Source organism: Lissotriton helveticus, chromosome 1_1 (genome assembly GCF_964261635.1).
Source record: "Lissotriton helveticus chromosome 1_1, aLisHel1.1, whole genome shotgun sequence".
Taxonomy (NCBI): domain Eukaryota; kingdom Metazoa; phylum Chordata; class Amphibia; order Caudata; family Salamandridae; genus Lissotriton; species Lissotriton helveticus.
The window spans coordinates 401,458,546-401,481,843 of NC_136057.1; the positions used below are offsets into that span (position 1 = coordinate 401,458,546).

A 23,298-nucleotide genomic window follows, 5' to 3' on the forward strand; every position below is an offset into this window, starting at 1 on the left:
CAGCCCAGCAGTAGATCTTAAAGTAAGTTTTAAACTTGATGATTTTTTTGTTTTGGGGGGAACAATTTGCCAGAGCTCCCCTGACAAGGCCCGCAGTCTTCGTGTGGTGCCAATGGATCTATTAAAATATACCCTGAATTTATGGGCATCCCTTTAATTTATTATTTTTAATAAGTTGTTTTATCACCAAATTATCTCTGTCTTAGTCGGCATCTATTATGGTTCCTATATTTACGAAAGGTAATAGATTAGAACCGCAATGCTATAGACTAATTACTCAGACTAATTCTTGTGTTAGCATTTTAGGTACAGTGATTTTTAATACAATTCTGGAATGGGCAAAGTCAAATAATATTTTGAGTCTCTGTCAATATGGCATTTGAGAGTATTCAGGCAATGTACAGCAACGCCTTAATCTTAACTTATTAGTAGGCACATACACTGCCTGAGAAAGCTCTCAGTATTTAGCATTTTTGGACCTGTCCAGTTCCTTTGACAGGTTAAACAGGTAAAAACTATTGCTCCTTTTATAAGAGATGGGCTTTGATGCAGCATTAATTAATTTTCGTACAGATTTGCACAATAATTTTACCGCTAGGGTGAGATTCGTACCAAACTAAGAGTTAATTGATTCTTTTATTTTTGAAAGAGGCATACAAAACGGGTAGATACTCGCCCCACTTATAAATTAATACAGTTTATTTATAAAATATCTGCTGAATAACTGTTGATGTTCCAGTGGTCAATGACAAATCATTCCCCATTTTATTAGATGTAGACGATGCAATTCCATTGACCAGTACTTCCAGGGCACTGAGGAAGTTGGTGGTATCTTTGATGGAATTTATGACCAGCCTAAATCTCAACACTAACTTCTCCAAGCCTTAGATATTGTTCTGTGGACCCAGCAAGTCTAACTTGCGCACCTTTACCATACAAAACAATTGGTTTTTGAATCTTCTTCAACCTGGGGGACTAACATCTCTGCAAGGTGCCAAAAATGTATTAAAGCTACGGGCAGCCTGCTTAAGTTAACCTCATCGCTAGGTGGGAAACCCACTATCCCAATGCTCTAGATTTAAAAGATTCAATGTATGCCCATTGCAACGTATGGCACAGGGGTGTGGAGCTATGTCAATTCCTCACTATTGCAACTGAAAGAGAACCACTTCTGTTGGCGTCTTCTCTCTTTGCCACCTCGTATCTCACACTATATTTGTCATGAGGAACTAAGCCTCATTTGATAAGGTACTGCAATGATCTTATCATACTTTGCTCCTTAAAATGCCGTGGCTCTCTATTTGTTCTAATCCGAAAGCGAGTGATGATCATTAATGATTATCTAACTTCTGAGAGAGGCCTGAAAATTCCATGGTTATCATATTTTAAAGTGAATTTACATAAGTTGGGCTGCTTGACGTTGTTTGAGAACCTGTTATGTATTATTGTTTTTAGAACATATGTACCTCTACAGGGAGGAGACTGCGTTGAACAAGACTTCTGTGACACAATATGTTATTGTACACACCTGCACTGGCCTTATTTGATGCTGTTACCGGGCTATTGGGAGAAGGCATTACTTTTTTATATTAAAGTCCGGGACCATTCACATCTTATTATACTTCCCTTTCAGGCAATACAGTAACTCTGACTAATTGTGCATGCCTTTGTGATGGTGTCTCAGACTAGACCTTGCTGCATTTTGCTTTCTTTTTTACAAAGAGCTTTTCAGCACAGTTATTGTGAAATTCTAAATTGAGTTGAGTGGCCTTGTGCGTTCTTCAGATGCTTAATGATTAAGTTGCCTGTTTTTTCACTTTTTAAAAATCATGTGTACACTGTTGCAATTGAATGCTTTTCTAGCTGTCTAACTGATCACCTCCCAACTACTAAACAGACTCCAGACCATTCAGAACGCAGCAGCCAGGTACATCCTCAACCTCCCGAGATGGATCCACATCACCCTCACCTCAAATCTCTGTTCTGGCTCCCCTTCAGCAAAAGGTGCTTGTTCAAACTGCTCACCCATGCTTACAAAGCCCTGCACAGCAAGGGACCACCATACTACAACCATAGGGTGAACTTCTACCAACAAGTTAGACAGCTACGTTCTGCATCATTCTCCCTAGCCTTTATGCCCTGCATTCACGGCAGCAGGAGAGGCGGCAGCGCCTTCTCATACTTGTCCGCAAAAACCTGCAACGTGTCCCCCGCCCCCGTCCTCTTCAAAAGCTCAGAACAGCCCCACTCTACAGGAATTCAGAAATGGCCTTAAAACCTGGCTTTTTGACTATAGAGATCAGATGCAGCACCCCATAGCCCTGACCTCCAGCGTCTGGAAACCCTCACAGGTGATGAGCAACGTTCTAGATACCCTGTTTGATTGAGCTGTTTCGGAAAGTTTTTAAAATATCGGTTTGAACTTTTTATGAGAGTCTTTGACATTCAAGATAAAGATTTTTTGACATCTCAGGTGACTTTGAGGGTTCACGCTGATAACCAGTTATTATTTGTTGCGGTGGGCTGTCGCCCCCATCAAATAATAATCCACTTTCTCATAAGTGTCCTTATCTGCCAGACATTTCTTTTGGCTTGTGTTCCTTGAGCAAAACCTAAAATTCAGCATCATATATAAACTAGAAATGTTTGAAGATTCGATTTTTCATTCAAGGAAGCCTAAAGAAGTTCTATTTGTTCACATTGATCATCCTTTCATGGCACTGCGCTAGTGTACAATAGAAAATAAAGGCGGAATGAATTACACTGATCTGGGTTAGAGTAGCTTGGTTTTTAGAAGATACTTCCTACCACTCTTCTGCTGTCTGTATGCACTGTAAGTAACAGAAGTTATTATTCCAGCTAATGCTACTCAATTTATCAACCATGCCAGAAACAAACAGTCTGGGCCTTCTAAACCTCTTGCGTTACCCTTGGCACAGATCCGTTCTCTCTGGATCCCTCCTGTAAAACCGTGTGCAGCACCTGGCTCCTTCTATGCCTCTTCTGTCACACCTGGTGCAGAGGCTGGCTCCTTCTGTGCCTCTCCCATCACACTGAAGTAAAACATGTTGGGTATTTGATTGTATCTAGGGTAATACTATTCAAATATGGTCTACCTTTTTCTGCCAGAAGACACTCCTCTTGAGAATCGAAGAGTAGTTAAGTTCTCTGGAATGAGATTATGACTGGTCTCTGCCCATTTCGTGGAGTCATTGGGTGCTACCTTGGCAGTATCCAGAGCCTGAAACATAGTGGGACACTACCAGCAGTCTCATACCAGGATTATCTAACACCAACTTTCTGTCCCTCACCACCCTCTCAGATACTGCAGGAGGAAAGCACTGTTTTAAGATAAACATCTCGCTCCTTGGAGTAGGGTTGCTCCAGTAGCCTGTATCCTTTTGCCATCAAGCTTCATTGTAACAGGAATGTCTAGTGGTGATCTCTCTCAGGAATGGTTGAGTCTATGGAAGCCATCTCAGATTACTTGGATCATTCTGCGCATTGCCAAACTCATGAGCCTTTCCTAGACATGCAGGATTCATTTGAATCAAACATGACCAGGACTGAACTGCTCACTCTGCCATATAATATGCCTGGTATACTGCAGGCTGAAATACTGCTGCCATGCTGGATAACCTGCCATGACCCAACCATGAAAGCCTCCATACCTACAAATGCACATTTACAGGCACATTGGAAGCTGGCTTCACCAGGTACTCGCATAAGAATACTGCGCTGAGCACAGAGAACTGCAGTATTAATAGAGCCATTTCACAGGAACCAATAGCTCATCAGAATAGTTATAGTGCTGAATCTGCAGGGTCTGTATCAAACAATGCGGAAAGAAATGAAATATGGGTGTACCAACATAAACCTGAGTGTAGCCAGGATGTACGAGGCAAGAAGATCAGTGTGGTAGAGATTCTCTGAGCGACAGTAGATCTATTATGTTGGGGAAACCCAAGATAGGACATGATAGACATGCGCATGCTGAACTCGTTGGAGATCTAGGTTTTTTTTTTGTTTCTCCTCTGACCAGGGATATCTAATAATCAATAACTGTCGCCGGTCCTCTATCATGCCAGTGACCCTTGTTATGGGAGGGACACTGACTTGGAGTAGGAAGATCCTGTTGGCATATAGAAGGCATCGATAGTATACCTTTTATTTATTTATTTCGTTATTTATTTGAAAGGTTTTATATAGCGCTGGCTAGACCCGGAGGTATCAGTGCGCTGTACATGAGTTACAGCGAGTTACAGGTTACATAGTTGCATCATTTAAATCAGATTCACAGGGGGAGGAGGAGGGGCGGGAGGAAATACACAATGGGAGAAAGGAGGAAAACCATGTCAGATGTCCGACTGGGTAGGTGACGGCCGAGGGGGTGAAACCAGGGCCAGACTCCTCTTTAGCGGCATGTGACGCTCCACCGGGCATCGGCCAAGGATGCTCTTGCATCGAGGTGAGTACAAACAATTTTGACGCCCATGGGGTGGCATCAAAGGTCCAACAGAAGTTCAGCGGAACGTTATTTATGAGTTATATAGTGCTGGCTACACAATGTTACAGAGAATGAAAACAAATACACATTACTTCAAAAATTAAGCAACAAATTGGGAGAGGAAAGAAAGGTGAGACAAATAGAGAGGAGGGGGCAAGGGGGTGGGGGAAGGAGGTGGTGGAAGGGGGAGTGTTGGACTTGGCCCTTTTTCCCTGAATTCCTTCGCTTTTGTTGGAATCAACATGTCATGTGGATGTATTTCAAATGCAAATGTTAAATGCTGTGCAATGGTGTACGCACCTATATCTCCCCCATGGTAGAGGAATGTATAGGCCATGTGTGGTGCGAGATGCAGTGATACATGCTGCGCAATGGTGTTTTCGCAGAGTCATTTCACTATTGTAGAAATGCACCTTTGTAAAATGTCACTTTTAAAATGGACGCCAATGCTGTGCGCTTTGTGCTGCCTGCCTGCAGTGGGTTGGCAGTCTAGTGTTATTTTACTATTGCAGAAATGTCACTTTTAAAATGGATGCCATTTCTGTCTTCTTGTGCCGCCTGCCTGAGGTGGGTTGGCGGTCTAGTGTTTGAAGTGACAATGTGCTCTATACTCCCCACAGTGACAGTTGAGGCTGGAACTGCCAGGGACCTTCTAGAAGCTTCCAGCCCTTTCTGGTGGGTGGGAGGAGGTTTGTATATGTAGAGCAGTAGAGACACCATGTGCTCAGTCAGAGCGTGGACTTGAGAGTGAGGAGAACTGCTGCCAGAGGGTGCTGCCACATTGGCCTGTGTGCTGGCCCCTGAGCCCATCTGTACCCCTCCACTGTCCACAGGGCCAGTGAGAGCCCGCTGCTGGAGTTCAGGCTGCTGTACCAGGAGGAGTGCCACGTTACAGGGGATGATGGTTCTGAGGAGCTGCTGTCCTGTACTGATGAGTACCCACTGACCGATGACCTGGCCTAGCACTGGCTGCCTGCTCTCCTGCCCTAGCGCCTCTTGAGCGCTACACCTGGGCCCTGACTGCTCCCTAGCACCTGGAAAAGGAGAGCGCTTTGAGTGACTGCCAAGGAGCACCTTTGACTGCGCCCAGAAGGAGGTGAGGAGCGCGACCTGTTGTCCCTGAGTCTGCTGGTGGGACCGAGCGCCTCGTGAGTGCTCCAGGTGGATTACCTGTACCCCCCCTGCCTGCACCCAAGCGCTGTACCGCCCAAACGCTATATGCAGATGGCCAATGGGGAGAGCGGAGCGTGGGCGCTTTGTCCTTAGGTAGAACCCTTAATCTGTGGCAGCTACCTAGCGCCTCATGAGCGCTATATTCGCATCATTGCTGGTGAGGAGCACTATCTGTCGTCCCTGAAGCCCCTGGTGGGACTGAGCACATCGTAAGCGCTATATTCAGGGTGCCAGGGGAAGAGGAGCCGAGGCCTGCAGCGCTGTGCTGTCAAAGCGCTATATTTCAAATCCCCTGCATGTGTGCTGCATTGTGGTGCTGCCAGAGTGCCCTATTCGCATTGACTGTGCTCTGCTTGCTGCCAAGGCGCTACAACTGTGCCCAGGAGAAGAGGAGCAGACGTCTGCAGCGCCGGGATTCTAAAGCGCTACGAGGGCATCCCGGCGTGTGGGATTCCCCCTGCCTGCTTGGTTGACGGTGGGCAGCTGCAACGTATTGGGGGGCATTGTATTCCTCAGGTGAAGAGAGAGAGGAGTGAGAGACACTCCTGCCTCAGCGCTTTGCGCACTTTGCTTTTGCTGTTTTTGCAGCCAGCCCTGACTTTCCGGGACATAAGGCATTTGAGCCCCGGAGAGAGGCTAGCTGGCCTGGGGCCAGTTTCAGAGTGTTGTGCCCCCGGTTGGGGCGAACTGTGTTTATGCCGGCGAGGCCTATTGCCCCATATGATTTCTTGCATAATATTGTTGCATAATGCATTTGTACCTAGGATGATACCTAATGCTTTTCCCTCCGTTTGCAGTGCGGATTTAGGCCAATGTGACTTAAACAAATGTTTTTATGCATAATGGGCCTGTGGTTTGTGATAAGGTTTTTTCCCCTAATGCTCTTATATCTAATGGGGTGTTCATATTTTCATGCTAATGTGGGGTTGCTCAGGATTCTGGCCTAATGGGGGGATTGTGATTGATGCTCAATGTAACGGATGCTTAATGCGTCTAGATGCCCAAGATGGATACTGAAGGTTTTTATCCCCTAGTGCGTGCATTGCTGGTGTCCTGTATACAGTGGTGTACCTGAGTTGAGGTGGCTTATGCCCCGCCTAAGATGGTCTACACCTGGAGAGTGTCCCCTATGTTTCCATGCCTAATGGTTGTGCATAATGTGTTTTTATGCATATTGAGATGCCTCATGCAAGTTTGCCTAATGTAATGTGGGTATGCCCAATGCTAATGTGCCTGCCAATATCGGGCTATGGTGATCTAGGCCTATGTCTGACCCATTATGATTTATGCCTAATGATACTGCAGTTATGCCGCAGGTTTAGGCCTAATGCTTTTACGTCTACTGAGAGGCCTCAGGCAAATGTAATTCATGCCTAATACTATTGGAATAATGCCAAGTGCATGGATTTGCCAGTAGGTGCTGCCTGCTACCCAGTTATTGCTGAGGGCTTTATCTTTATTCGTTATACCTTGTGATAATGCTGGCAGCAGCCCGATTGGCCCTGCTCTGTAAATAGTCCCCTTGTGTATTACTACTTGATGTCAGGTGGCACCGTGTTCATACCGGTGATAAGATGCTAACGTGTTTGGCATAATACATATGCTGTTTTTCACCTAAACTGGTGTGGTCTCTTTTTGTAGTGTGCCTTGTGTGTCGTCTGTGTTTGCTGCGCGGATGCTTTACACATTTCCTCCGGAGTTTGACCCGCCCGCTCTGCACCACGCTACCCCATTTCTAACAGGGAGGATGAGAGAAAAGACGGCAGGAGAGACTAAAAGACTGCAAGAGAGACTAAAGGAAGTCTGCTCAAAGACAGACTGGGTAGGTGACGTCCGAGGAGAGAATCCGCAGCCCATCACCCTAAAAGCTAAACAGGTAGCTCCATGAGGCATCACTGCATCAGTCAGATAGCTAGGTCTTAACTGACAAGGGAAAGTTCACAGAAGGAAGTCCAGTGGATAGACAGGGTGGGAGCTATGAGTAAGGATGGGTGAGGGCAAAAGTCAATAGCAGGAAAGAGGAGAAGAGTGGAGCAGAGGGGGTGAGGGGGTATGATGGAGAGGAGAAGGGAGAAGGGTCCAGTATAGAGACGCAGGAGAGTTTGCCCAAAAACCGGCTCGGTAGGTGATGGTCAAAGAGGGAAATCCATAGCCCATCTCCCCGTTAGCTCGTGAGTTCGCTCCACCGGGCGTCAGTCGAAATGTCTAGGTCTCAGCTGCCGATGGAAAAATCTCTTAGTCAAGTGTCATGGAGGGTGAGCAGTAGCGGGGTCGGGTTAGGGCTGATCCAGAACAGGACGATTATCAATAATTTTAGATCAGGAGAGATACTTGATCCTGTGGAACGTCCCACCAGCTCAGTTTGGGAGTGCCCCGGTACCTCAGGAGTCTCCCACGACGGTAGTCAGGCCTGGACCCAGTCGCTATCTTCGGGACAGGCACTGCAGCAAACTCCACCTCCGCCTGAGATGCAAGCATTGTGAAAGACGGAGGGGAGGGGGGCCAAGAAATCACGGTAGCCTTTCCACCATGATAGGAGAGGTAAAAGAGACCGCTCCTAAATGTGCAGATCTTCGCCATTCCCCAAAGCAGTAGTGAGTGTTGGGTAATTGTCCAGGAACACAGTGATAGGGGGTCCATGGGCACCTCTGGGTCTAAAAGTGATTCTCGGAAAGTGGTTGGATGCTGAATAGAGCCTTATAGCCTCAACAGGAAACTGGGGTCTCCCAGCTTCCAAAGGACATAGTGAGAGAACGCTGGCGACAGTAAAGGAAAGAAGGTTCCCTGGCGGTGATAGCACAGCCTTCCCATAGAGCACTAGTCTAGAGGCTCATGTGCTGCATTCACCCAGATCTAACATATGCCCAAAATGCCTCAGCCCCTCATTTCCTTGCAGCCACGAAGACCAGAATAAACCACACCACCTTGGCACAGCTCTGTAAAGCCCAGCGTGGGAAAAAGATCAGTTGTGCAGTGAACCGCTACCCACAAGACACAGAGGTTGCATGCGGTCTGGGCCCGACGGTGGTTTAGCGCCCCTGATACCTTCGGGCCACTAGGATCCCTGATGTGCTGCCTCCAGGACTGTATCACTGTGGATGGGGCCGTGAGCTGCCATTCGGGGGCGAAGGAGAACCGTCTTCTGTAATCACCACCTAACCACCATCTTAAGGTCGGGCGAGGCGCGTGGAAGTGGCAATGCAGTGATTGTAATGCTCCCTCTCAGCGTTGACAGGTACCCGGAATCCCAATACAGTGGGCCGACAGGGAGCCGCGCAGCGAGCTTCTCTCACGTTGCTCCCGTACCTGAGGTGATCTGCGTGGCGCGGGGTCCGTCGGAGCGATGCGTCTGGCATTGCTTCTCCCAACCTGGGGGCCATCACTGTTCGAGACAGCACTGGAAGCCTTCACCACCCCCCGTAGAGGCAGCGTGACCATCACTCCCACTGCAGGCCGCCCCGGGCCGAGGCGGGCTCTGATTCACTCGAGGTTGCAGACACCATTTTGAGGGATGCCGAAGCTCCGCCACAAGGTTTCATTGCGGGCCACAAGAGTGCAAGGGAGGCAGTTTGGAGCACTCAGTTTGTGCCCCGCATCCTCCGTTCCTCAACAATGTGTTTTTTAGCTAGCTGGGTGTTAATTAGTCGCAGTAATCAATGCAGGAACAGCGGGCGGACCGGGAGCCGAGCCGTTCTATATCCGTTCGGCCCTCTTGCCCAGATCCCAGAGACCACCTTTGTCCAAGGAACAAGATTACACCACAGTCTGTCCTATGTAGACCACTGAGGTAGCTCTATATAGGTTCAATGTGTTGGCCTATGACAAGGATACCTTATCCTGAGCTTCCAGCAGAATACAGGGCTAAATGGTAGATGCTTTGTGCCAAATACAAAGCTTTATGGTGTTACGGCTGAGCCTATTCCATGAACCTAGCTTCTTAGTAAACTATTGCCGGATCTTTTAGCTCCAGCAGTCATTTTCGATTACTCAAATCATTCGTACATCATAAATAGACTCATAAGGCAAAAAATTCTCACAGGGAATTGTACAGAATCCTGAAAGAATTTACCAATCTCTTATCTAGGCAGATAGACAGCCCATCATCGCAAAACTGGGTAGATGCACTGTGTACCTTTTTTGATGAAAAACATTGATTATATTTACAATACCTTTCCCAAATCTAGGACTGAAGATCAACACATCGAGACAGATGGCATACAGACTCCTAGTGCAGTACTCCTAGAAGAGTTCACTGAATTCACTCAGGAGGAAGTTAGAGCTGCTCTTTTCAGGATCAAATCAGGCTTTCAAGTTGACCTTGTTCCACCCCGTATTCAGTCGGTTCTCTCCCCTATTCTTCTCAAAGGTCTCATTGACCTTTTTAACATGTCCTTAAACCAGGAGACTGTTCCAATTAATTGGAAATCAGTTCGGGTCAAACCCATCCTTAAAAAACAAACAGCAGATCCAAAAGAGCCCAGTCATTGACCTTTTTAACATGTCCTTAAACCAGGAGACTGTTCCAATTAATTGGAAATCAGTTCGGGTCAAACCCATCTTTAAAAAACAAACAGCAGATCCAAAAGAGCCCAGTAATTATCGGCCAATATCTTTAATTCCTTATTTTGGAAAAGTACTGGAGTCCCTGGTTAATAAACAGTTACAACCTTTTTAGAAAGCCATCAACTGCTAGACACTTCTCAGTCAGGTTTTAGGGCTGGTCATAGCACCAAAACATCCCTGGTAGAGGTCGTCGATAACCTAAGACTGGCCCTGGACAAGGGGCAGTCGGCAATGCTGGTCTTATTAGATCTTTCGGCTGCCTTTGATACCATCTCCCATATAACTTTAATACAAAGGTTGCAGGAGGTGGTAATTTGGGGCCAAGCCCTTAATTGGCAGAAAAACTACTTAAAATGCTGCTCTACTAGTGTTCAATTAGGCACACTAGTTTCCTGCAGTTTGATGCTAGAACAGGGAGTCCCTCCGGAATCGATTCTCAGCCCCATTCTTTTTAATATTTATGTTGCACCTCTGGCAAGGATAATCAGATCTTATGGATTTGATGTAGTTTTGTATACAGATGACACGCAACTGTTATTTACCCTTGGACCTAATCTAGTAGACACCAGAACAGATTTAAAAGCTATTTGAGTCATATAAACCCCTGGATGCAAACTAACCATCTTCAGCTAAACACCAGTAAGGCCGAGATATTTGGAAAGGCACACAAACTTTGATCAAATGACTGGTGGCCAGTGAGTCTAGGCCTCTGTCCATCTCCTAAGTCCATGGTATGTAACCCTGGTGTAAAAATAGACGACAATTTTTATATGAAGGACAAGGTAAATCATGGCCTGTCCACCTGCTATGGCATTATGCGAACCATGCGTCACATCTTCCAATGGATTCCCTTGGAACAAAGGAAATCACTCGTCCAGGGTTTAACAATTAGTTGTCTAGACTATGGAAAAGCGTTGATGGTCTCTATTAATAAGGAATTGTATACCAGACTCCAAGTGTTGCAGGATATAGTCTGGTGTTCAATCTTCAATCTCGGTCCCCATCAGCTCACAGCTTAAAATCCCTGCATTGGCTCCCTATCAGGAAGTGTGTTCGTTTTAAGATCTCCTGCATGACACAAATGGCTTTGTATGGAAATGGGCCGAGGTATCTGGCCAAAAACGAAACTGGTATGTACCAAAAAAGAATCTCAGGTCGGGGACAACATTGTTACTTACTCCTCTCAGGATCCGTACCACCAGAAATGACGACAGATCCTTTTCCAGCTCCTCTTTGCTGGAATGTGCTACCAATGCAACTTCGAACTATTACAGATCACAGACTGTTCAGAATGAAGCTTTTTTTAGACATTGTTTCTTTTCTCTTATGCTGTGAATGATCCCCCTCCATCGAACCCGCTACGCCATGATACCCTTCTGGGTGATATGTGTGCTTAACAAATGTAAATAACATAACATTTCAAATTTGACCAGCTATCTGGTCTCTGACTCTGGAATTGGACTGGAAACCACTGCTGATGTCACAGGGAAAGGGAAAACCTACAAAGTGCACTCTTAAGGGAAGCATTCAATGTTTGAATTGGAATTGTTAAGCCCACCCTATAAAATGATTGTTCTGCCTTTTCATGAACACCGATTCCACCTCTGGAGTCGCACCTACACTCACATGTCAATTTTCTTCATTCTATGTATGTTTCCAACTTTCCATTGTACTGGCCACTTCTATTTTTACATTTGAGCTATCAAAACCCAGATCCTCCTCAGTATCCAAGAAAGATCTGACATTTACAAGTTTTTGTCTGCTTGACCCATTTGCAGGACTGGGTGCACCAGAACAATCTCTGTCCTTAACACGACTAGAGATGAGATTATGCTGTTGTTGTGCGGTACCATCAGTTATCCTATCAGCTAGCTATCCTATGGGGGTTTTGCTGGCTCCAGTTAATAAAGGTGTGCATTCTCGGGCCCTTTTGACTCTAAACTGTCTTTATTATCTGAAAGAATGCAATTATAACCTGCTTTAAACAGGGGATAGGAGGCTAATTGGTCCAATTTGAATGCCTTCTTGAAAATGTTTCCCCACTAAAACGAGTATGTTTTGAATGATAAACAAACTCGGATGAGGAATCTGCGGGCAGATGTTTCCACCACAAGAACAAGTTACTTTTTTGATAGTTAATGCTTTTTCTGGTGGATACTCTGTCTAACCACAGATTCCTAGGTGCCCCCTACCTCTCCTTTCTGTCGAGTGAACTTCTATGTGTTAGTAAGGTTCCATTTAAAATTCTGCACAGTGTTCTGATGGTCTGTGTTTGAGTGTGGCATGCTTTCTGTAAACTGATGTCAGTGCTCACTGCTGATGCCTTTATATGTCTCTCATCATTTCTAGAGGTGGGATAAAGCTAACATCAAGTCCAATGTGGCCACCAATCGGCATGCGGAAACAATTACTTAATAAAAAACGAGTGTCAGTATCGAATCTAGTGACGGGGAATTGAAAGGTGGGTAATCGGTGGTTAGGTAGATCATCCCTTTAAAGAGAGGTAAGTAACTTGTTCTTATGAACGTTCTGATTGGTTGCAACTGCTATCTTATGTTCGCTATTTCATCCTCATGACCTTTCCTACCTCTGTTCTCAGGAGTCATGAAGTCAGCTACAGGAATAAAAGTAACACGTTTTGGCAAAGCCTGTAGGTTCGACCTGATTATGTCTACATGTTCTTTGTTGTTAGGGCCATGTGTTGGGATCCACAGATCGAAAACCCACTTGCAGCGACCCCTGTGCACACAAAACACACCTGATGCAAATATACACAGACATTATATTTAGAAACGCATATTTAGTCAAATAACAGATATACAGGCACATGCAGATACAAATGGATAGATGTTGACTAGAGGTGATTGGTTGGATGTGACTGCATCAGAGATGGGAGGGTAGATGGATGGTTGCAAGTCTGGATTGATTGATTGATTAATATTTGGTTGTTGGTGGACAGATAAACACATAGGCATAGATATGTGTTTGGGTGATGGTGGATGATGGGTGCATTGTAATGGGCTGATGGATGTATAGGTGGGGGTAAATGTTTGGAGATGTGATGGGTGTATGTGGATGGAAGGATAAATAGATGAGCGAGTAGAATCTGAATGGACAGAGGACTGTGGGTTGATAGACTGGTGCATAGATAGGGTTTAGGGATGCATATAATGTTTTGCACAGAATAATTTCAAATTACAGTAATCTGCCAATGAAAGCTAAGCATTTTATGAACAAAAAATCCAAACGTGCTCTGAGACAAATACGAGCCTGCCATGTGAATTCTTGAGGGGTTTAGCTGGGGTGAAACCAATGAGAGTAATCTGTTTTTTTCCAGTCTGTGAGTGATTCCTGGTATTTGTTAGCAGGAGACGTTTCTGTGTGTTCAGCTATTTTTTTGTATTTATCGTCGACTTTTTAACTTCCTTGGGAGGAGGTTATGACCTTGAGGTTAAGTAAGAATTCATATCTGTGTCTATCTCCTTATATATCTATAACTGTATTTCTATATTATTACATATAGATGTATGTCATCAGCCGGGTCAAGAATGGAGATTACAAATAAACAGGAAGTCTTGAGGACTTCTGTATGAGATTTTGAAAGAGTTTGATAAAGATTTAACAGGTAGCTTGTCAGCCAGATAGGGCTTGTCTTTGGGATGATGCAGCTGGACTGCAAGGTGATGTGCTCATGCAAGGGGCAAGCAAATGGAGTTCCATCAGGGTAGTTGGTGGTGGTGTGGTGAAATAACTTCAGTTCCCTGTTGAGGCATAGGACGGCATATTCAGTTCATTCAAGCTTATATAGCACATGGCTACCCTCCAAGGGCAAGCGACTGAAGCCCAACTCAATGCTTATTAAGTCTGAATTAACAAAACTGCGACGTTTTTAATAATTTCCTAAAACAAATTTCATTCTCCATCTCCCTTAACCTAATGGACATGTCATTCCACAGTTTTGTCATTAGGGGCCATATTATGTATTGTCATTGTTTGCAACCGGCGCACCTTTTAAAAGGTGCACCGGGCGCAAACCATGATAATGCGCCCTATTAGGATGTATGCGCTGCCCCGAGGGCAGCGGCTAACTCGCGCTGCCCCCAGGACAGCGCATTCATGTGAAAACACAGAGCAGCTGCTCCGTGTTTTCACAGTGCAGGGGGGACCCGCCTGCACTTTTTCAGGAGAATAGAGATCCCCTTGCAGGCTGGTGCAGTCAGTGACTGCACACGTCTGCAAGGAGATGTCTGGGCGGGGGGTACATGGGACACCCTTTACCCCCTGCAGAGGGCTGCTTTCAGGAGGCACACTGACAGTGCGACACCTTTTAAATGGAGCACGTCCGTGCAACTCCTGAGGGCTTCTTTGTCTCTGCGCCCTTGTCAGTAATATGGCGCGGCCGCAGACTCAAAGGAATTTCCTCATTTGCATAGGTCAGCGCTACATCTGAAGGTAGAGCTGTCGCTTTAAGTGCGCCAATGTTATAGGTATTAGTGAAGGGGATGCACAAGCGTCTGCGACCCTTCTATAATACCAAAGTGCCCCGGGGCCCTAGAAATCTATCTTCACATCCTTAATTTTCGCACTCTTGGTATGTTGGCTAAGTTTATGGAGGTTGATCCCAGCGATCTCCTAGGCGTATAGGGTCACAATGTGGAATTAAGTATTTGAAGGCCTTTTTGACGATATGCTCTATGAACAATACAAAGGAACGTAAGTTGAATTATTTGTTTGACTGGGGGCCAATGCAGAGCGGCCAGTGAACCAGATATAGATTGATACTTGGGTATCTAAAGCAGCATCTCCGCTGCCGTGTTCTGGACTACATGTGAAGTGCCTCTTAGAGGAACAATGTGGTGTCTGGTAGTCCGTGGAGAAAGGCATTTCTAGCTTCTGGTGTTGAGTATAGAAACTTGCATTGTGCTAAAGCTCTCTGTTTCCTGAGCGAAAAAGGCTCTAAGAGCCCGTTTATACCCTGGACCTTTAGCAGCAAATATAAGGCTTTTTGAAGGATTAAGGGCATGGCAAGATGTCAACCCTCTGATGTCTTCGAGTCCAAACACTTCTGCTGCCCTTGGCATTCGATGCGTTGTAATCTATGCACATGTTCTAAATGAGTATACAGTCCCAACTCCTATTTGGAATGGGCAGAGATTTTTAAAAATGTATTCGTCTGTTCTAGTGCCCACTTCATCCTCTAAAGACTCTGTACAAACCTAGAGGTTTACAAGGGCACATAATGGAAACATGTTGCTAAGCAGCGGTACTGCGGGTGCTTCACTTGGGTGATTGTGCTGAACTGGGAGAGGACTGCATGTTCCTCGTGAAGTCTGTTCCATCCTTTTAACAAGCATTTGCAATGCAATAGGTCTCACATTTATGCAAGCTTGAGCTATTGGCATGGTATAAAACAGTGCCTTCTATTTATGTTTTGAAAAATCCAAAATATAAAGAAAAGGTATTGTAACACATTCTCCTCCAATCTCTGAAGGAAATGTTAAATCTAAAGGAACTTCCACTGCCCGCATTTACTCCTTCATTCTCTCTATAATGGAAGAAAACTCACTTGTAGATTTTTCTTTCTCTTTTAGCATTGCATCTCGAAACTGGAAAATGCCACATAGCAACCCAACTCACTTACAAGAAAATATGCTTATATTTTATTGTAGACTATAAGACAAACAGCCACATCCCCAAACCCTTTAGTGCTAACTCGTATTTGAATTTATTTAAAGGTATACAAAAAATGTTTGCCCTTTGTCCTTCCTTCCTCTGTGCTTGCCCATGAGCCTTATTTTTTCAGTTGTTCATGTCCGTAAGCCCAAGATTAGATCTAGAAACCTAATTCCGGGATCCACTGCAGACAGAAATCATCACCTGCCTATTAAGATTTCTGGTAGAACCACTCATGCGACGGAATGGAAGATGAATGATTATATTTAGCAGTTCTCTTTTGAATACAAAATCGGCTCATTTGAGAAGGCTAATACAGGTTGGTGCAGGGATCGCCCAAATGCCCAATACAAGAAACTCGAAACACTTAGGCCTCACTTTCATTCGTATGTAGGTCGGCAAAGTGGTCGGCTCAGGGTCTCTGTACATTTTTATTGTAGCTTTGTTGAGTGTTCACTGACAGTGGAGCGCAGTGGGAGGGCATTTATGGTCCCCATAATATTATGAAGGGTCCCACCCATCAGGCTCTGATACACAGCGAGCTCCTGGATTAAAAGATGGTATGAGCTCATAGCACTGAAAGATTGAAGAGACATCTAGAGATGAGTAAAGGGTGGAAGGAGTGGTTGCCAACTTGAACCCAGTGTGGAAGTGGAAACAATGCGCTGTGGTGGATATTGTGCACGTGCATTGGTTGTGCACTGGAATGAGGGGTGTGCGTGCAGAGATTGTGCACTGCGCTAGTGGGGGTGTTTATTTAGAACTGTTGTGCTGTATGTGTGAAGATTGTGCACAGTGGGGAAGGGGTGATCGGCCTTTGAACACTGGGTGAGGTTTCATGGGCGAAGGGACTGTTCACTGTACTGGAAAAGGGCTTCAGGTGGAGATTAAGTGCTGTGGTTTATTTGCTGTGTGGATGATAACATTGTACACAGTGGGGAACAGGTTTTTCATTGCGATGCCCAGCCTGGAGACTGGAATGCCACTAAATGGCGGTCAAAAATCAGGCAGGGCTGATGACATTCGGTGCGCTTCGCACCTTGACTAATCCTGAAAACCAAGGCATTGGGATTCTCAGCTAATATTAGCCTGCTCGCTTAACATGCAGAAAGCGGACATGAAATGAGTGCAAATCATTTATGAGTGCGTTACAAGCGGGCAGACTTGGCTGGAGATCGGAGTGTCACCACCTTGACTGCCATTAGTTCTGCTGAGAGGGGCGCATAATGAGGCCTTGTCGCTAATTGCACGTCTCTCGGGGAAGTGGGCGCTGATTACCGATGCAATTGGAACGGCGACGGGGGCGGCACCTATCTGAGGCGACTGGCCAAGGTGCGCAAGCTTCACAATTAGACTGCTGCTGAGCGGCAGTGCACCTAGTGACATCATTTCAGCCACAAGCAGTTTGCTTAATTGCACAATATCTACACATAAATCCAGATCACAAGCAAAACAATTAGACGACAATGTAAGAAAAGAAATGGAAAAAGAAATAGCAAGAGGAAGCCCATATGCAAAAGAACAATTTCTGAAAAAATATCGCAAATTTATTACATATTATAAAAACAATTAAGACAATAACGCTCAAGACAAAATGCTGGTATACAAACTATACATATCACAAACCATACAAGTGTAAAACGAAAAAATACACGTTACAATAAAGGAACAACATGTACAAAATGAATGTGTCCTCTGTTAATTTTTGGCCACATAAGTGTCGTAGGGCGTTTCGACCATTATGGAATTACACAGTCATCATCAGGACTAAGATTTCCATTGAGCGTCACCCACAATTCTGTAAATGGAAAATGCATATGGGACACAATTATTAGATGTGGACTCCTTTGAAAGAAAAGGCCTACTCAGAATACATAATAGAAAGAAAGAAGAAAACATGTGCAGTAAAGCATCCAAAGATACCCAAGTGAAAGCTTACTAAAAATTCCCTTCTACATACCTGTGGACCACAAGGTAATAAAAAGGTGCCATCACCAGAGTGTCAAAAACCCAAGACATGAAACTTCACCTGTAAAAAGAGCACTCCAACCTTCTTTACCTGAGTTGGTCGAAGAAGAAAATTCAAAGATTACTAGAAGAAAAACTACAATAAGAAACAATTCCACATATCCTTTAGGAACTGTAGACCACAAAATTCCAAAAGATCAACCACTTACTTATAAAAAGGGAGAGTGTAACTTCAACCCGTCCCAGAGTATATTTAGTTTCAAATTGGCTGCATCTATCCTTATGAATTGGAAGAAAAAATCCAATACCAGGTGAGCGAATCACCAAGATACTTCCACACAACAATAGGCTAAAAAATGAGAAAATAGCCTTAGAAGTACTAAATTAAGAAGCTCAACTATCTAGCCAACGCAAGAAAAACTCCGAATTCAAGTAACATGGGCTTTTCAATAATAAACACTTAGCAGTGAAAAGCGATGGGGCCAACCATCGTTTATGTATAAAGCTAAATCGAAATCAGAAGGGATTAACTCAGTTAAGATTCCTGTCGGGAACCCCACACCTTAATGGCTTTAACGCGTACAACTCCTGATAGTGCCTGTATCAATTTCCCTTGTAGATAAGACAAAAAACAGACGGAACTCAGTAAATATAATTGCGTCAGCTTATAGAACAAATAACAAGCATCAACGGATATCAAAGCGTCAGCTTACCGAGCCGGCAACAAAATACTGGAAGTCTCGGCATGCTTGTGCGCGGCTCAATAAATGGGGTTTGTGTATCCGCGTGGATGAACCGCAAACATGGTAGAAGAACTATCAGTGAGTAGATATTGTATATTTAAGCAAACTGCTTTTTGAACCGTTGTTAGGATTATATACTGAGTGCCCTTGGTTCAGGTATGTTGGGCTGCCCATGTGGCTGGTAATGGTCATTTCAGCCAGGGCTTTAAGTGGGATAAACAAGGCCGAAGAGAGGGGAATTAGTGACTTGTCCATAATCACAGAACTGTGGGCCCACTCCGAGACTGCTGCCTGCTTCCACCCAGCTCTAAAGTCAGCAGTTCGCGGCCAGCGTGCTAGTAATCATCTACGTGAGACCCCATGTAGGGTCCCTGGGAGCTTCTGAGATGATGTGGAGAAAGTGAGAAGGAGGCGAGTCGACGGGCGCATGCACAATCTCCTGTCCGGGGAGGCACGGCGCTTCGGGCTCTGACCAGCTATGGCACACAATGGAAGGAGGAGGGGCCTGACGGAGGAGGGAAATTGAAAGCACGCCATGCGCGTGCTATGCTGAAAAGCTGGGAGCCGTACGCGTGCTCATCTCCTGTCCGGGCACACATGGCAAACAGGAGACAGGGCGGGAACAAACATGCCCTCGACCATAGATCTCGCAAGCGAGCAGCATTCTGCGTTGCTAGGCGAGACCTACAAATGGATGAGGGAAGAGCAGTCTCACTTCCCCTCAAGACTCCCTGGCAGGAGGGTCACTGGCGAGTGAGGCCCGCTTTCTGAAATCCCTGCAGAGCGAGCAGAATTGTATCTGCATGACCTACTGACACCTGACCTTTCCGTCTCGCAAGGCTCTAATTTTAACTTGCAGTATACGAATTAAGTTGGGATTTTCTGGGCCTGTGTAGACCCAGCTAGGGACAGCAATATATGTGTATTTGATGTATAATTTTGAAAATGTACTGGCTGCTAAGTCGTAAAGTGCTGAAATGCCGTGCGTGTTTGATTCCTACTTACACTAATTGCATTTTCATATACTGTTGGTTTTTATTCCTGTTTTCATGCAAAGCAAGCAACCATTTTTAAATATTGGACTGGTAATTCGGTATTGACAGGGACTCTCTGCTAAACAAGTAAAGGCCAGTATATTTGTTTTTTTGGAGTAATATTAAATTTCAGTTTTGTAACTATAATGAGTACCCTGCAGCCCTGGTAGCCTAAAATAAAAATAGTTAGCAACTAATTACCGATTCAGGTATTGTTACGGTTTGTGCCATTTTGACAATTCTTTTCTTTTCTTGAATGGCTCTATTGCACCTTATTTTCTTGTGTCATTGCAGCTGCAGTTGTGAGGCAAATAAACTGCAGTATTAGGGGAACCAGCCACACTTTTTCTTGGCTCGCCTTTGCATCCGCTTTAGAAAGAATATTCTGTTTTGGTGCCATTTTCGTTAAAATATGTGTACACCTGGCATTCCCGCCTAGATAAGTGGAAATTTGCGGTAACCTTCACTTTCTGTTCAAAGTGCATACGAATTGTTTAGACTTACCCAGCCAAAGTAGCTTTCTTTCGAATGATTCCTTGCATGTGATCAGGGACACCCCTGAAATCAGGTGATCTAAATATTTAGAGTGCCAAAGTGGAATATCAAGACACAAGCCTTTGAACAGTTACTTCATGCCAACATGGTTTTGGCCTTTAAGAGCAAAACAGGTTAACTGTCTCTCGATTCCATCCAATACTTGCCACTCCTAAGGTACCTGGTTAGCTCACCTGTCCCCACCTTTCTCTGACTCAAGTTTATGAAATTGTACATTTATATCGTGCACGCCAGACTAGCTGGAAAGTCATGTCAAGCTGCTCAGCCATCTATGTCACTGGCCATGGGAGCCGTTTTGCTTTAGTCCTCAATCTGCCTAAATCCAGCCTCACCTAAGAAGGAAAATGTTGTACCCTTTTCTTTAATAGGACCAATATTTTTTTGGGGCAATCCTGCACGGGCGTTCTGCCTTCCGTAGGAAACTAACCTTATGTGTGTTAGGGTGGCTAAATCTGTGCAGTCTGGAAGACCTTGCAAGTGATCAGTAAGTTTCAGTTTTAATATATAAACTAATATATAAATTTAATCTTAATTGCATTTTAACAAGGGGTTGTCCTCATAGTGTATAATGGAACACAATGTGATTGAACTGTTTTATTATGTGTTTAAGTGAAGCTTCTCCTATTTAGGTTTTTAATTTTTGAACTTTAGCGTCAGTCGCAGTCAGAATGATTTGGTGGTTGAATGTTATGTACACTTCTTATTGCATATAGCCCTTTTTAAAGCTATGCAATACATTTCTACTCTGATCGTCTCCGAGCAGGGATATACAGTTCTTCTGAATGCATGATAACCCCTATGTGAGATACAGTTTTTGTAAGTTTCGTAGCTTTTGTAGGTTGGAAAATGAGGATATCATATTAAATTGTGCTGAGAACATTCTATAGAGGCACGAGTTTGCCAACGTCTAATTACTCCATAGTACCTCCTAAATCACACTTTCTGGGCATAGGAGGTCTAAGCCTCTTGGTAACCTGTCACATCTTAGTGCTAGTAAACGACAGCCTCCCGAACTAAAACCTAACAACCTTATTGTATGGGTAGTCCTGCTCAAGGTGAAGAGAAATCCAGTATAAATGGAGTGAGTCACATAGTCAGCCTTCTAAAATACTCTTCTGAACTTTGGTAACTGAGGTTATATTCATAATGCAAGATATAACAGCATACAGTTTAAGGCCAGTTGGATCATTTTTGTAACTTTTGGGCCAAGCGTGGACATTTTTGATACAGCACTCCTTCAAACCAACACCAACACCAAAACCACAGCCCAGCCCAGATCTAACATTAAAGTAGATAGGCATAATAGAGTGTAACAAAACGAAAGTTACTGGCCTTATATACAGTATCAGCAGGTCTTACTAGAACAAGTAAAACTGAATGTATCTTTCTCTCTTCCACAGACAGGAATCTGAATATTTTGCAGTACTGTCCCACCTCGGACTCTTGGACTGTGTTTGAACACTGCACGCTCCACGTTCGCAAGCAGCAGATGTTGTCGGTGGAGGACACGATCTACCTTGTTGGTGGATGCATCCACGAGCTCGATTCCAGCAAGAAGACCTGCCAAAGTGAGGACATGCTAACCGTTCAATCGTACAACATCTCCACACGCGAATGGCTCTACCTCAAGGGAAACACCTCCAAATCTGGCCTCAATTTGACTTGTTCCCTTCACAATGACGGGATTTACATCATGAGCAGAGATGTGACGCTCGCCACCAGCCAGGAGCACCGGGTTTTTCTAAAATATAATCTCTTTGATGACAGTTGGGAACCCTTTAGGAGGTTTCCAGCCACTGGCCAGAACATGCTGCTCTGTTCTTTGTATATACCTAAAAGTGTGTGAATGAATGACGTGCTTCTTCCACGTGCTGACTGCAATGCGCTGTTGACTCTGAAAATAAATCCCATTCTTTATAAAGAGCAGGTATCTTTTTTTTAAATGTAAGATATATTTACGTTAGCTCATGAACTCCGTATATACAGAACAGCTTATCTATCTGAAGTTGATGAAAGCTGAGCTTGTGATTTTGACAGTTCCATTGCAATTACAGCATCGATGCGTTGCCTACTTCTTGCAATCCTATCCAATCTCCCACCGGGCTGGTGAAGGAAGTTGTTAGAGCTCAAGTTTTACTGAAAAGGGGTTCTTGAATGCCTACTTTTCTGTATCAGAAATGGGCAGTTTTAGAAATACTGTGGCTTCAAACCATCAAATTTGGCAGTGTGTAAGCCACTGCATTGAATTAAGCCAGAACTATGGTTTTATGTGGAGATATGTATATATTTATATCCAATGTCCGGAACCCATTAAGCCAAAGCTTCACTATACTGTACTATTGCCCAACTCCGTTTTGTAATGATACCTTTATGCCCTTATGTATATAGTGTTTGTTGCACATTAATTTTAGCGCAAAAACGTTCATCGATATTAATTCTTTGAGCCTAGCACTCGGAATCTAAACCCAGTAGGCTTCAACTATCCCAGTTCCTTTACTGCAATTGGTTTCAAAGGTTGGGCTTCATTGATTGGGCCTTTTACATTGATTTCCATTATCTCAGATATTTCCAGCTGATGGTGGATACAATAGATCAGTTCTAGTCTTCTATGCACTTGTTCTTCCGTACCTTGAATCACCTGATTCATGTGTTTGGATGCTTCCGAACTTTGCAAAAGCCTGTACTTTTATTTTTCTTAAATGTCCTTCGGAGAAAAACTGCACTCCGCGGGTTTGTGTCCCATCCATCTCTCTCACCTCATTTGAGAGAATAGTCTATTATTCTCCTAGTGAAAACATGATTATTCGTTTTTCTCTTACGGCTATGGTGAGAATTGGTTGAGGAATGCTGTCTGTTGTCTCAGCCCTCATAACACCACTGAAGTACTAAATGTATACTTGTAGTGCGACTACTGTCATACACATAATGCGAAGTATATTATTTTGGTTGCATTGGATGCCTGGAACAGCTGCACCAATCCGCTGCTTTATTAGATTTTATATACAGACTATTTCATTTGTGGCTGTACCACTCTATAGACATGACGTCCTCTGTGTCTGTTATGTTTATGAAGGGAAAAGCT

General features: G+C 44.4%; 1 protein-coding gene across 1 annotated transcript in view; it reads left to right on the forward strand.

Moving 5' to 3' along the window:
* KLHL42 (kelch like family member 42) overlaps window positions 1-22,137 on the forward strand; it is a 54,850-nt gene extending 32,713 nt beyond the window's left edge. The window contains exon 3 of the mRNA XM_078673753.1: window positions 21,617-22,137. Coding sequence (XP_078529879.1) covers window positions 21,617-22,062 — 446 coding nt within the window. The 3' untranslated portion in view covers window positions 22,063-22,137. The remainder of the gene's footprint in view (window positions 1-21,616) is intronic.
* The last annotated feature ends 1,161 nt before the right edge of the window (window positions 22,138-23,298 follow it).